Source organism: Aphidius gifuensis, linkage group LG2, assembly GCF_014905175.1.
Source record: "Aphidius gifuensis isolate YNYX2018 linkage group LG2, ASM1490517v1, whole genome shotgun sequence".
NCBI lineage: Eukaryota > Metazoa > Arthropoda > Insecta > Hymenoptera > Braconidae > Aphidius > Aphidius gifuensis.
Genome location: NC_057789.1, coordinates 8,053,690 through 8,068,417, shown reverse-complemented (window position 1 = coordinate 8,068,417; position 14,728 = coordinate 8,053,690). Strand labels below are relative to the sequence as shown.

At 25.0% G+C, this 14,728-nt stretch overlaps 4 protein-coding genes across 4 annotated transcripts; 2 read left to right on the top strand and 2 right to left on the bottom strand.

Moving 5' to 3' along the window:
- Window positions 1–596: 596 nt before the first annotated feature.
- LOC122848935 (trifunctional purine biosynthetic protein adenosine-3) lies at window positions 597–5,408 on the bottom strand. The gene is made up of 6 exons (XM_044147388.1): window positions 5,294–5,408; window positions 5,003–5,086; window positions 1,588–4,940; window positions 893–1,517; window positions 729–807; window positions 597–667 (listed from the first exon to the last, which is right to left on the bottom strand). Exons 2-3 carry the CDS (start codon window positions 5,081–5,083, stop codon window positions 1,977–1,979), a joined length of 3,045 nt encoding a protein of 1,014 aa, XP_044003323.1. The 5' UTR covers window positions 5,084–5,086; window positions 5,294–5,408; the 3' UTR covers window positions 597–667; window positions 729–807; window positions 893–1,517; window positions 1,588–1,976.
- Window positions 5,409–5,636: 228 nt separating this feature from the next.
- On the top strand, window positions 5,637–7,371 carry LOC122848933 (succinate dehydrogenase [ubiquinone] iron-sulfur subunit-like). Its single transcript, XM_044147386.1, has 3 exons — window positions 5,637–6,125; window positions 6,185–6,435; window positions 6,507–7,371. The coding sequence occupies exons 1-3, from the start codon at window positions 5,934–5,936 to the stop codon at window positions 7,069–7,071; spliced, it is 1,008 nt and encodes a 335-aa protein (XP_044003321.1). The 5' UTR covers window positions 5,637–5,933; the 3' UTR covers window positions 7,072–7,371.
- A 25-nt stretch (window positions 7,372–7,396) lies between these two features.
- LOC122848931 (ovarian-specific serine/threonine-protein kinase Lok-like) lies at window positions 7,397–9,668 on the bottom strand. Its single transcript, XM_044147384.1, has 3 exons — window positions 9,090–9,668; window positions 8,676–8,963; window positions 7,397–8,596 (listed from the first exon to the last, which is right to left on the bottom strand). The coding sequence occupies exons 1-3, from the start codon at window positions 9,334–9,336 to the stop codon at window positions 7,554–7,556; spliced, it is 1,578 nt and encodes a 525-aa protein (XP_044003319.1). The 5' UTR covers window positions 9,337–9,668; the 3' UTR covers window positions 7,397–7,553.
- A 909-nt stretch (window positions 9,669–10,577) lies between these two features.
- LOC122848932 (acyl-CoA Delta-9 desaturase-like) lies at window positions 10,578–14,724 on the top strand. Its single transcript, XM_044147385.1, has 5 exons — window positions 10,578–10,773; window positions 12,015–12,248; window positions 12,318–12,448; window positions 12,535–12,926; window positions 13,001–14,724. Exons 2-5 carry the CDS (start codon window positions 12,029–12,031, stop codon window positions 13,317–13,319), a joined length of 1,062 nt encoding a protein of 353 aa, XP_044003320.1. The 5' UTR covers window positions 10,578–10,773; window positions 12,015–12,028; the 3' UTR covers window positions 13,320–14,724.
- The last annotated feature ends 4 nt before the right edge of the window (window positions 14,725–14,728 follow it).

Sequence of the window (14,728 nt, the reverse complement as noted above, 5' to 3'; positions counted from 1 at the left end):
TCTACTCATGACTCATCCTATTTCTACCCTTCCACCCACAATTTTCTATAGTAGGGGGTAAAACATCAAATCATCCCCTTCATGTTTTTTATATTTACCTTTTTTTCCAACTTCAAATATATAACAACAAAAAAATACGTATAAAAATTGGTAAATTAATTTTAACAAATTACTAATTGTGTCCATAAATATTGAGAAATCCAATTGATTAAATTAATTATAAATAAAATTGTCGTTAGCTTAATCCAGTCATTGTTATCCTTGTGTCGTTTAAATTGAGTTTTTTCAATACAATATTGTGCAATTCTTCTGAGTTTTTTTTTCTTCAGACCAATTGATATGAATATTAATGATGACATGATAATTATAAAACATATTGGAACGAAAAAATATATTTTCATTGCATTTTTATCTGTAGAAAAAAAAAGATAATTGTTTAATTGACAAACTGATGTAAATTTATTAATTATTATGTCTATATTTACTCATTAATCCACAATATTCTGATCCAATATTTGGCTTCAATGCTTCATTCATTTCGACAGTTGAATAATAATTTATAATCAAGCATATTATTGTCAGCAGTATACCACAACCCCATCCATAAATTGAATAAATAGTATACTCCTTAAATCTTGCATCTTGCAGCATTTCATACTTGAGATTACTGTAATAATAAAAACAAAATTAAACAATAATAATTAATTATTTTTTAAATATTTCATTACCCAAGTGTCCAACGAATATCATAGCACAAAATTAAAAACCATATCCAGCTTGTAATGAAAAAATAATAACTAAAATATCCTGTAAATTAAAAAATATATTTTTAATTATTAAAATCAAACAAAAATTTAATATAATTGATTAATTATTATTCAAATATAATTACCAGTTTGAGTTTGATAATTATTCAAATAAATTGAAAGAATCAATGAAGTATGGGCCAATGAAAATGATGTAAAATAATTAAATATAAATTTTTTTCTTATACTTTCTTCACTCGGCCAATAATTGTATATAATTATTATATTTATAGATAAAAATATACTTGGCATTAAAATATTTTTAATCAATTTTATAATAATTTCGTTTTCTGTATTTAAATATTCTTCTGTTTCATCTTTTAGTTGTTCTTGACACACCAGTATTATTGAATAAATATCTTTTTTTTTTTTAATATTTTCAATACAATAATCATCATAATAATTTGATAATTTACTATCCCAAATGGTACCATTTTCAAGTAAATGAATAGTTTCATCAACTCTAACAGTTGTAAAATTCCTAGCATGTAATATTTTTGAGTCACAAGGAACTCCATATGAAATATTAAAACTATCATCAATTTTTTTATCCAATTTATCCGTATTGTTATTATTATAAATATCTGGATAATTTAAAATATTAATTTTTGTCTCATTGAAACAATGAAGTCGATGGTAACTAGTATTAGCCACAAACAATTGATTTTCTTCACAACATTTATTTATTATTGGTTTATCATTACTTTCCTTCTGAAAAAAAAATAAATAATTTATAATTTATCAGTTATTCAAAATGAATTTATTTATTATTAATACTTACCCCAATTTTATCAGTTATATTTTTTGATTCACAACACGTGGCACTAAATAAAATTAATAATAATAATAATATATAATTTAGAGACATTTTTTTTTCGTTTAATAAAATATGTATTTAGTCAACAACGGGCAGTAGCTTACTGAGTCATCAGCTGCTTAATAGCCAGTGTGACTAACTAATTATCTTCAAAAGGAAAAAAAAAAAATAAAAAAAAAACCAATCAACTAATAAACATAAAAATAAAATGTATATTTATAATTTTTCTTTTTTTTTTATTTAAAATGTTTCATTAGAAAAATGATACACAACTGTTTGTCATGATTAATGACATTTTGTTTGCCTGTAAAATTTATAAAAAAAATATATTGATAATTGTGAATGATATATTATTAATAATTCCATTGAATTGTATTGTCATCTTTGAGTTTAATTTGTCCAGTTGCAAGAAGTTTAAGTGCTCTTGGAAAAGCAACATGTTCAGCAATTTTAACACGTTCTTGTAGACTTCCAATAGTATCATTTGGTAAAACTTTAACTGGTTCTTGTTCAATAATTGCACCAGAATCAATTTCAGTATCAACAAAATGTACTGTACAACCTGTTATACGTACACCAGATAATAATACATCTCTGTGTGCATTTGAACCTTTAAATGATGGTAATAATGATGGATGTACATTAATCATTGATCCTTTCCATTTTTTAACAAATTTATCAGATAAAATTCTCATAAAACCAGCTAAACATATTATTTCAACACCAGCTAATGTTAATTCTTTATCCATTTCCATGTCAAATATTTCTCTTGATGGATAATCTTTGTGTTCAATAACTTTTGTTTTAATACCAGCATTTTCAGCTCTTTTAAGACCTTCAACACCTAATTTATTTGATATAACAAGTACTATTTCAGCTCCCATATGTTCTATTGGATTTTTACATGAATCAATTAATGCTTGAAGATTTGTACCACTTCCTGATATTAATACACCAACTTTTTTTTTAATAATTGATAAATTATCAATTATTTTTGGTATATATTTACGCATTTGTTGATTCATACACTTTGAAAAATTATCAACAATAACACGTTCAGTATTGTTATTAATTTTATTATTAAATTCAACAACTGTACCAATTACAATGGGTTTTTCATCTTTTAAAATATCAATAATTTGATTTTTATGAATTTTTGAACATATTAAAATACCACCAATACCACAATTAAATGTTCTCAACATTTCTTTTTCATTAACACTACCAATAGCAGCAAGCCAACTAAATACTGGTAATATATTCCAATTTTCAGCATTTAATTTAACACCAGTACCATCAGGTAATATACGTGGTATATTTTCAGTTAAACCACCACCAGTAATATGAGCAAATGCTTTAACATTATTTGTATTTAATGCTGGTACAACATTTTTAGTATATATTTTTGTTGGTACAAGTAATTCATCACCAATAGTTGATTTATTTAATGAAAATGGTGCTTGATCATTAAATGTTTTACCAGATATTTTTAAAATTTTACGTACAAGTGAAAAACCATTACTATGTATACCACTTGATGGTAAACCAATAACAATATCACCAGGTATAATATCATTAATTTTTGGTAATAATGAATTACGTTCAACAGCACCAACAGCAAAACCAGCAAGATCATATTCACCTTTAGCATACATATCAGGCATTTCAGCTGTTTCACCACCAACAAGTGAACAACCAGCATTTTTACAACCTTCAACAATACCAGATACAACAGATGCAGCAATATCAACATTTAAATAACCACATGCAAAATAATCTAAGAAAAATAATGGTTTAGCACCATGTGCAAGTACATCATTAACACACATTGCAACTAAATCAATACCAACACTATCATGTTTACCATATTCAATTGCTATTTTTAATTTAGTACCAACACCATCAGTACCAGATACTAATATTGGATCATTAAAACCAGCTGTTTTTGTATCAAATAAACCACCAAAACCACCAATTGAACCCATAACACCTGGTATTTTTGTTGTTGCAACCATTGGTTTAATTTTATTAACAAATAAATCACCAGTATCAATATCAACACCACTACTTTTATATGATAATAAACCTGTTTTTAATATTGATGATGCAATACCTTTATGTCCAATATCATTACGATATTGTTTACCATCAAATTTAATTTTTTTAGCTGATATTGTTGCATTTGCTGATGCTAATTGTAGTGTTGATGCTTGTGATACAGTCATTAATACTCTTCCACCATTTGTTAATAACTCATTGTTACTTGATAATGATGTACCACTATGAAATATAAAATTATTATTACTAGCAGATAGTACATCATCAATTCCAGTTATTATTTGTCCTTTTGAACTTGTTTGTGGATAACCACGTGATGCTAATATAACACCACATGAATAACGATCATTATACCAATTAATTTTAGTCATTGATAATTTACCTTGACAACAATTTTTCATAATATCATATAAATCAGATGATAATAATGTCATTATTATTTGTGTTTCTGGATCACCAAAACGACAATTATATTCTAATACTTTTGGTCCATTTTTAGTTAACATTAAACCAACATATAATACACCAATAAATGGTATATTATCTTTTTGTATACCACATATTGATTTTTCAATAATATCTTTTTTTATAATATCAAAATCTTGAGAAGTTATTAAATCACATGGACCATATGCACCCATACCACCAGTATTTGGTCCTTCATCATTATCAAATATACGTTTATGATCTTGTGTTGGTGGCATAAGTTCATATGTTTTACCATCAGTAAAAATAAGTAATGATACTTCTTCACCATCAAGTAATTCTTCAATGACAATTGTTTCACCAGCAGTACCAAATTTTTTATCATTTAACATTTCATCAATTGCTTGACATGCTTCTTCATTATTACTAGCAACAACAACACCTTTACCAGCAGCAAGACCAGTTGCTTTAACAACAAGTGCTTTATGATCAGCTTCATTGACATATTTTTTAGCATCAATTGTTGATGTAAATGATTTCCATTTTGCTGTTGGTATATCATGACGATCCATAAAACTTTTTGCATAATCTTTATCAGCTTCTAGTCTTGCACCATCTTTACCTGGTCCAAAACAATCAATTCCATTTTTTAATAATACATCAGCAATACCATTTGCCAAGTATTCTTCTGGACCAACAACAACCAAATTAATACATTCTTTTTTAGCAAAATTTGCAACTTCTTCATTATCTTTGGCATTTAATTTTATTAATGATACTTTTGGTACTTGAGCAATTCCACAATTACCAGGTGTTATAAATATTTTTTCTACCTGTAATCAATTAGAAATCATTTAGATAATTATAATGCTTTTTAATTTTTAAATCCAAATACCTTTGGAGATTGAGATAATTTCCAACATATAGCATGTTCTCTTCCTCCACCACCAATCACCAGAATTTTATTATCAGCCATTATCTGTATGAAATAAAAAATTAACAAAACTATTGCAAAATGTATTTTTGTTTATTAAAATAGTTCAAGGTTTATTTAGAGGTTAGCAATGTAATCCACGTGTTAAATAATTTACAATTTATTTAAATAATATTGTATAAATAAAATTTAGTTAATAGGAAATACAATTGTTGATAAAAAATTTAAGAAAAAAAAACAATTAGAACTTACATTTTGAGTTGAGAGAGAATCAACAAGTGTTTGAAGGATAAACCGCTTTTCAAGATGATCACCAACAACAAGTCAACAACACACGTCAAACCTCCACCACAAAATTTTATAATAACAATACAATTGAAGATAAAATAAGACAGAGAAAGACACGTGGGTAATCTTTAGCCAATGATGAAGAGAATAGATTGACTTCGCGGGGGATTAAAAAATAATATATAAATTTTATTATCATTAATTGATAACATTTAACCCGTTTATTTATATATTTAAATGAAAAAAAAATTTAATGATAAATTTTAAAAGAAATATATAAATCAGGCCAACAAGTTTTATAAATCTCTGGAAAATTTTCTTGTATTTATTTACGAAATTGACTGTATCAATTTGATAATTATTCTAAGTCATTTAACTTTTAAAAATATTTTAATTAAACATATAAAAACTTGAAAAATACATTTTGATAAAAATTGCTTAAAGTTAAATTAATTGCTTATATTTAAAATAAACAATTCATAAATACATGTGAAGTTTAATTTTATTTAAAAAAATAAAAACAATTGTTTTTTATTTATCTGCCAAATTTTTTATTTAAAAAATAAAAAAATAATAAATGAAAAATGCTAGATAAATTTTAACGATGCTACGACAAAGTTATAGATTTATAAAAAATCTACGTCTAAATAATAATTTAATCAATATCAATAATACTCGTCAATCATCAATCGAAAAATCCACAACGAATGATGATATTTCTAACGAAAAATTTCGAAATGAATTAAAAATAAATAAAGATGAACTTGAAAAATGTAAAAATCCAGAACTAGCAAATGTAAGTCTTGCAAAAAAATAAATCTAAAAGAAAAAATGAACAAAAAAATTTATTTTTAGATAAAGAAAATATTGCCAAATTGTAAAATAGTAAAAGTATACAGATGGAATCCTGAAAAGCCATTAATTAAACCAAAATTACAAACATTTAATATTGATTTAAATAAATGTGGTACAATGGTATTGGACATACTGATTGAGATAAAAAGTAAACATGATCCAACATTGTCATTTAGAAAATCATGTAGAGAAGGTATTTGTGGTAGCTGTTCAATGAACATCAATGGTGTCAATGGTCTAGCTTGTATAACGTAATTATTATCAGCAAAAAGACAAAAAAACTAAATGACAATTAATTTAATTAATTTATTAATTTTTTTAGTAAAGTTATTGATGATAAAAAACCAATAATTATTTATCCATTACCACATGCATATGTCATACGTGATTTGGTACCAGACATGTCGGGTTTTCTAGATCAATATAAAAAAATTGAGCCATATTTAAAACGTGAAAATGATGAACCAATTGGTACCAAACAATTACTACAAAGTCCAACTGATAGAAATAAATTAGATGGTCTTTATGAGTGTATTTTATGTGGATGTTGTTCATTTGCATGTCCACCATACTGGTGGCTTGGTGAAAAATATCTTGGTCCAGCTGTTTTACTACAAGCATACAGATGGATTATTGATTCACGAGATACAAAACATAATGAACGTTTAAATAAAATGCGTGATTATTTTTCAGTATTTCGTTGTCATACTATATTTAATTGTACAAAAGTATGTCCAAAAGGTCTCAATCCAGGACGTGCTGTTGCTAAAATTAAAATGTTACTAAGTGGTATTAATAAACTTGATAAAGATAATAATAAAAATGATAATTTTATCATTGATCCTTGTACAGGTGAAAAACAAATTGTAGAAAAAAAATTAAAATAATATTTTTTTTTTTCTTTATTTAACATGACAATTTGTTTATTTTATTATTATTATTTAATTTATAAATCAATTATAATTACAAAGATTACAAAATAAATAAAATAATACATTTAAATTGACTGAATTGATAATTAAATTATTATTTTTTGCACAATTTATCTCAAACATGGCACTTATTTAATTTGTACGTAAATATTTTTGTTAATTAACTTATTATTTATATTACCATCACAGAGAATTATGCATAGAAAAAATGATTTATCAATTTATTTGTATGAAAATCAATAAAATATTTAACAGTATTTTTGTTATTGTCATATTTTAAATTTATCAGTGACTCAGTTGATCAACAAAATAAGTCTCATTGTTTATTTTTTTTGTCATGTTATTTTCGTGCTCTGGGTGTTGTTTATATTATTATTATTAAAATTTTGTTGATCAACTGATAAATCCAAAATGTTTGCTATTCATTGTCAAATGTATTATTCAAAACGTGGACGTTTCATTTGAATGTCATTTAAAAATTTATCACGACGTTGTAAGCTACCAATTCCACTGTCAACATTTGGGCTTGTATTTTCACTATCATAATTATTACTATTAATATATGGCTGTAAAGTTTTCGAAATTTTCCTAATTAATTCTCCATCATCCAGCCATGAGCTTACAACAACATCTGATACTGTGTACCTGGCATTTGGATTGACAATGAGCATTCTGTCTATTAAACGTTTAGCTTTACCTGATACATGCTCAAATCTATCTGGTGGATAACCAAATTTGCCCTCAATAATAACATCATTTAGCTCCTTATTTCCTCTCTTTGTAAATGGTACACAGCTGCTTAACATGACATATAATATTACACCCAAACTCCATACATCAACTTTGCTTGTATATTGTGCAGCTCCTTTACTTGCTAATATTTCTGGTGCAGCATAATATGGTGTACCACAAAATGTCTTCATCATTGTTTTATAATTAACCAATTTTGACATACCAAAATCAGTTACTTTAACAAGTGTATATTCATCATTATTTAATAACAATATATTTTCTGGTTTAAGATCACGATGTGTTATGCCTTTGCCATGAAGATATTCAACAGCTGTTGCAATTTGATAAAAATAAAATTTAGCTAGTTTTTCTGATAAACCAACATTTTTTCTAATTCTCTCAAATAATTCACCACCTTGCATTAATTCAAGCATGATAAATAAATTTAATGGTGTATTTATTGCATGTACCATTTTAATAACATTTGGATGTTTCAATCCTTTTAATATGTCAACTTCATTCATAAAACCTTCTGGATTAACTAATAAATCTTTATGAGCTGTTTTATCTAAGCCATTTTTTGTTATACATTTTAATGCAAATGGACAATAATTAGTTTTTGAATAAACTAATCTAACTGGTCCACAAATACCACGTCCTAAAATTCTCAAAGCCACATAATTTTTAGCCAACTCTGATGGTATTTCATCTGAATTAGGTAGAACTGTTGATGGTACATACTTGAAGACTGTTGAAAATACAAAAAATAAATAAAATTATTAATCAATCATACATTAAATAAATAATTAATTTAATTATAAAATTACCTTCATAATCAGGTTTGGCAATACTTATTGAGTCATTATGAAATAATATGGCTTTTTTATTTTCTAACTTTTTTTGATTGACAAATGTACCATTTGAACTTTTGTCATAAATAACAACAACAAAGTCACCCTTATAATTAGCTGTTTCATAATTTGTTATTCTTTCACGTTTTATTATAAATTGTGTTTTACTTATTTGAAGCAATCTTTTTAACTCGGTATTTTGTTCAGTGAACTGAATATCCAAATGTTCTAAACGTCCAGCTGTGTATTCATCTTTTACTAGACCTTTATAACAAACAATATAATATATAATTATTATTTATACAATTAACAAATGAAAAACAACAAGGAATTATTTGTTTATTTGTGTTTTTCATGAATAAAATAATAAAATAAAAATATGAAACTTACAACGTGGTTCAAGTGGCTGGTGATTGATTGACTGGCCTTGATCATGTAGATCAAGTTGTCTCTGTTTATATGCTGTTATATAATCAGGATGAGGATGAAGAATACCCCATGTGCCTTTTTTAAGTTCAATTTCTTGTGATGATTGTTGTAATTTCTGTGATTGTGACTCTTCAAATGGTAGTGTATCAGGTTGACTCTTGTTATTACAATTTGCACCAGCATCCATTGGCATGGTTGTCGTCTCCATTATTTAATAAATTTATTACTTTTATGATGATGATGATGATGATGATTACTGTTCAACTGACAACGACAGACTGAGGTGAAAATCTTCAGAAGAATTATACAAAAGAAGAAAAAAAAAAAAACCGACAGAGGCTTTTAAATTTATTAGACAATGTTTATAATATTTTTTTTCTTGCGAAAAATATACAAGTGTTAAAGACACGCTTTGTTGTGATGTTTTGTTATTTTTTTTTTTTTTTTCAACACAATAACTTTAAAGATTAGAAACAACACCGCAGGAGATTAGATGGACAAAATTTTACATGGTTTTATTGTTATTTTTTTTTTCTCGGTGTTGAATTGATAAAATTAAAATGAAAAAGAGAGCGAAAGAGAGCGAGAGAGGAGATAAAACAAATGCCGCCAGTTTTCTGGTTGATAAAATGATTTCTACCTTACCGATTGGCGGGTAATTGAACTTTGGCGGGAAATAATTTGAAAAAAAAAATACTAATATGCATAAAACACAAAATAATTACACTGCATTTTAATTTTCCAAGTAAAATGTTTATTTTTAGTTTTATTGATATTAATTTTTTTTTTTTTTATAAACTGATTAGATGCACACTCAACACACACACACACACATAAGCACACACGTACGTAATTGTATCAAAAATTAGAGAGTGGGAGGGTCGCAATGGCAAAAAAAAAAATCTTTATCTGCGCATAAAATTATAATAATTAGTCTATTATTTTTCTATGATTAATTAACCAACTTTTAACGAAATTCTACTGCATAAATAAATTTTTTAAAACATTTCCTATTAGCTACAAAAAATTAAAGTCATAAAAGTTTATAAATAAAAGATAGTAATCATATTTTAATAAATTAATTAAAAATAAACTATTGAGCCTTAAATTAAGAAAAAAAAGCTAATTATTTGTTGTTTATTTTTTCTTTTTATTATGCTATCAAATTTCGATTTAAGTTGGTCCATTATTTTTATCTACAATTGATAACAATAACAAAAATAAATAATAACAGCCGGAACTCTTAGAAGAATTATTTATATTATATTTTAAAATATCAAATTACAAAAAAAGCTATCAATAAAATTATTTTAATATTTATTTTAATTATAGTTTATCTAATCTTTATTTAAAAAAATTTTTTATCGAATCAAGTACAGCCATCTATTGTAAAGATTTAAAACTCATTTTTTTAATTTTTTTTTCTCCCACTTTTGAAGACCTTGAGTGGTGGCAAGCGTGGGCCACCCTAAAATGCGCTGCGCTCTTCGGATTTCGGTATTAATCGTTGACAAGAAGTCATCATTGGTCGTCGACTCGTAGGGTCGTAGTAGTGGTAATAGTCATCAGCAAATATCAGCAACTATTGAATCATCACAGTCAACGTAGTCAAATTATATATTGTTAAAAATTCAAGGACACACCGGTAAGTTATCTATATACATTAATTACATAAACCATTCTTTATTTTTCAATTAAAAATTAAATCCTCACCCTAACTATTACAAAAAAAAAACCACTTTAAATATACCCATTGAAAATTAATTTTTCTTTCAAGTTGAGACCAAACACGAGGTTTATTTCCAACGTCAAAAAATAAATATTAAATAAATAATTAAACAATAAAATATTACTCATTAAATTTAATTACAATTTTTTTTTTTTTTAAATAAAAAACAGTATAATTCTATTAAACAATTTATTTATTGCTCCGGTTTATATTGAATCAATTATAACCAAATTTAACCGGCGTCTTTTTGTTCGTTTCGTAAATTTTTTCATTGCCTTTAACATCAAATAAATGAATAAATAAAATTATAAAAATAAAGTTAAAAGAATTAATAAATAATATTTATTTGTATTCAATAAATGTAATTGAAATCATTGACCCCATGCTTTATGTCCCGTAATGACAAAATATAGGTATATATATATTTTTTTTTTTTTCTATCCATCGTCTCTCCCTCTACATATCACGCCATCATCAAAGTTACCGGTTATCTGACGACTATTGTCGACATCGCGTGATGTTTGGAACGTGGCAAATATATTAATACCACAGCCATTATTATTATTAATATTTAAAATATCATTAAAAATCATCCATGATGATTATTTCCCAGTTCAAAGGTACCAAAAACACCCAGATCTTATCATGATAAATATTTTAAATATATTTTTTTATTTAATCTATTATTAATAACATTTCAACACGTGATTGTCATGGTCTTTAATCATGATGATTTTTCATATCAATTTAAATTATAAATTTTACTTCGGGGTGATAGATAAATTCTTAACATCACGCATTCAACTGATGACATTAATATTTTACATTCAGTCAGCTATTTTTTATTTTTTTCTTTGAATTATACTTTTTATATCTATTTTTTTTTGTTGATTAAATTTTTAAATTGCATGATGTCAATGATTTTTTTATTGCAAAGAAAAGATAACTGTATTTTCATTGCATTAAAGTCTTTCATTTTTTATTACTTCCTCTATACTTATTGTTTATTTTTTATTTTTTTTTTTACTTTTAATTTATCAATGTTACATTGTCATTTTTACTGTTAATATTTTATTTGATTTTGGTTGTTTAAATAGATTGTTTAATAATGCTAAAATAGATTGTTTGATTAATTTAAAATTATTTTTTTTTTATAGATTGAGATAAAAAGATGGAAACAGAACCAAAAATTGCACCAACAGGTGTATTATTTGAAAATGAAGAAGTTGATTCTCAAGAAGCAATGAAAGCTGAAAAAAAAGAAGAAAAAGAAAAATTTGTTAGACAAATTTTATGGATTAATGTTGTACATTTTACTGTACTTCATTTATTTGCATTTTATGGACTTTATCTTGTTTTTACATCTGCTAAATATGCCACAACATTTTTTGGTATGTAATTTATAATTTTTTAAATTAACTAAATAACTTTGACCAATACTAATTTTTTTAATTTTTTAGCTTACATTTTGTTTGTACTTGGTACATTTGGAATAAGTGCTGGTGTACATAGATTATGGTCACACAAAGCATACAAAGCAAAATTTCCACTTCGTGTTATTCTTATGATTTTCAATTCATTGGCTTATCAGGTAAATAATTTAATTAATCAATAAAACATGATGATAATTGTATTAAAATTATCCAATTATAATACTTGTATTTTTTTATTATTTAGAATTCAATTTGGGTATGGGCTCGTGATCATCGAGTACATCATAAATACAGTGAAACTGATGCTGATCCTTGCAATGCAAAAAGAGGATTTTTTTTCTCTCATGTTGGATGGTTAATGTCAAAAAAACATCCAGATGTTACAAATATTGGTCAAGGTGTTGATTTAAAAGATCTTGAAGCTGATCCAGTTGTTGCTTTTCAAAAAAAATACTATTTTTATTTGGTTGCATTGATTTGCATTATTTTACCAGCAGTTATTCCAGTTTATTTTTGGAATGAAACATGGACAAATGCAATATTTATACCAGTATTTTTACGTTATACAATTGGTTTAAATGCAACATGGCTTGTTAATTCAGCAGCTCATATGTATGGTGGAAGACCATATGACAAGTAAGTATAAATAAAAAAAATATAACATTAAATAATAATATAAATAATTTATTAATCATTTTTTATTTTTAAAGATTCATCAATCCATCAGAAAACTTTGCTGTTATTTTGGGTACACTTGGTGAAGGATGGCACAATTTCCATCACACTTTCCCATGGGATTACAAAACTTCTGAACTTCCTCATTATGTTTTCAATTGGACAACAGGTTTTATTCATGTATTCGCTAAAATTGGCTGGGCATATGATCTTAAAAGTGTTTCTGAACAAGTTGTTAAAGCACGTTGTAAGAGAACTGGTGATGGAAGCCATGAAGTTTGGGGATGGGGTGATAAAGATCAACCAGCTGAAGAACGTGAAGCAGCTATTATTGAACATGCTAAACAAAATTAAATAATTACTCATTAATAATACCAAAGTAGAGAATAACAACAAAAACAACTAGCAATTATTCATCATGAAAGATATAAAAACATTAAATTTAATTAGTTAATTTTTTTCAATATGAAACATTATTAATTAGCTGATAATCTTTCCTTTTTCTTTTTTCTTTTTTTTTTTTTTTTTTTCATGTGTATCAGTAATTTTTGCAAGGGGAAAAATAGATATAAATTTTTTTTCTCACACATTGTTGATGTCTCAATCCAACATATTTTGTAAGCATTACATTGATACTTTATTTTTCATTTTTTTTTCTTTCGATTAATTTTTTTTTTTTTTTTATAAACTTCAACTAGTAGGATATTTATGTGTATTTTTGGAATAATAAAATATCCTATTAAACAATAACAATAATTAAAACAAATAAAAATAAATTTTTAAATAAATATTTTTGGATAATTTTTATTTTTAATTAAACATTTGTAACAATAATAACAAATCATATTTTTGAATGATAATATCGTCATGAAAATAAATTAATAATTAATAGTTTTTATATGATAAATATCATTAAATACTTGAGATAAAATACTCTGCTCTCTAATCACAATGGTCTTAATAAAATAATAAAAATTTATTCTTTGTATTTTGTCTAACTATAAATAAATGAATAAATAAATAATTGAGCATGAAAAAAATACCAGAATGTTTATTTTTGAATCATTAAATAGATATATAATTAAATTTTTCTAAAAATATTTAATAGTTTTCTTGGAAATTAATTATTAAAAGAACTAAAAGAAAAATAATTTTTCGACATAAAAATTTATTTTTCTTTTATAATAATTATATAAAATTAAGTTGAATTAATTTTTTAAAAACATAAATAATTCAGACAGAGAATAATACAAGTAATTCAAGATTTTTAAAATTTTCCTTGACTGCATATACTTTAAACAAAAGAAAAATTAATTTAAATAATTTTTTTTTTCAATTTAACTGTTGTGGTTAATTACAAAGATATTGATAACGAGCCACTAATAGATAACAATCAGATGAATAAGAATCTTAATTCAACTTGAAAATAATTAAAGGTCATTATCGATTTATTTCTGTAAAAAGATATCAGTATGTATTATTTCTGTTAAAGTAATATGATGCGCCAATAAAAAAAAAGCAGCTACAAAGTCAATAGTCCATATTATAATTTGATAACTTTAATTTGAACCCATAACAAATCAAAGTTCAATTGATACTTCAATAATCTTCTTCAAGTCAATTACCGGTACAACTAATCATTTTCATTTTATTATTCGATTGAGAATTAACTTTTATCTCTTAAATTCGTAAATTATTAAAAAAAACTTAATTTCATATCTGTAATTACAATTTTATTATTTAAAATAATAATAATTCATGTT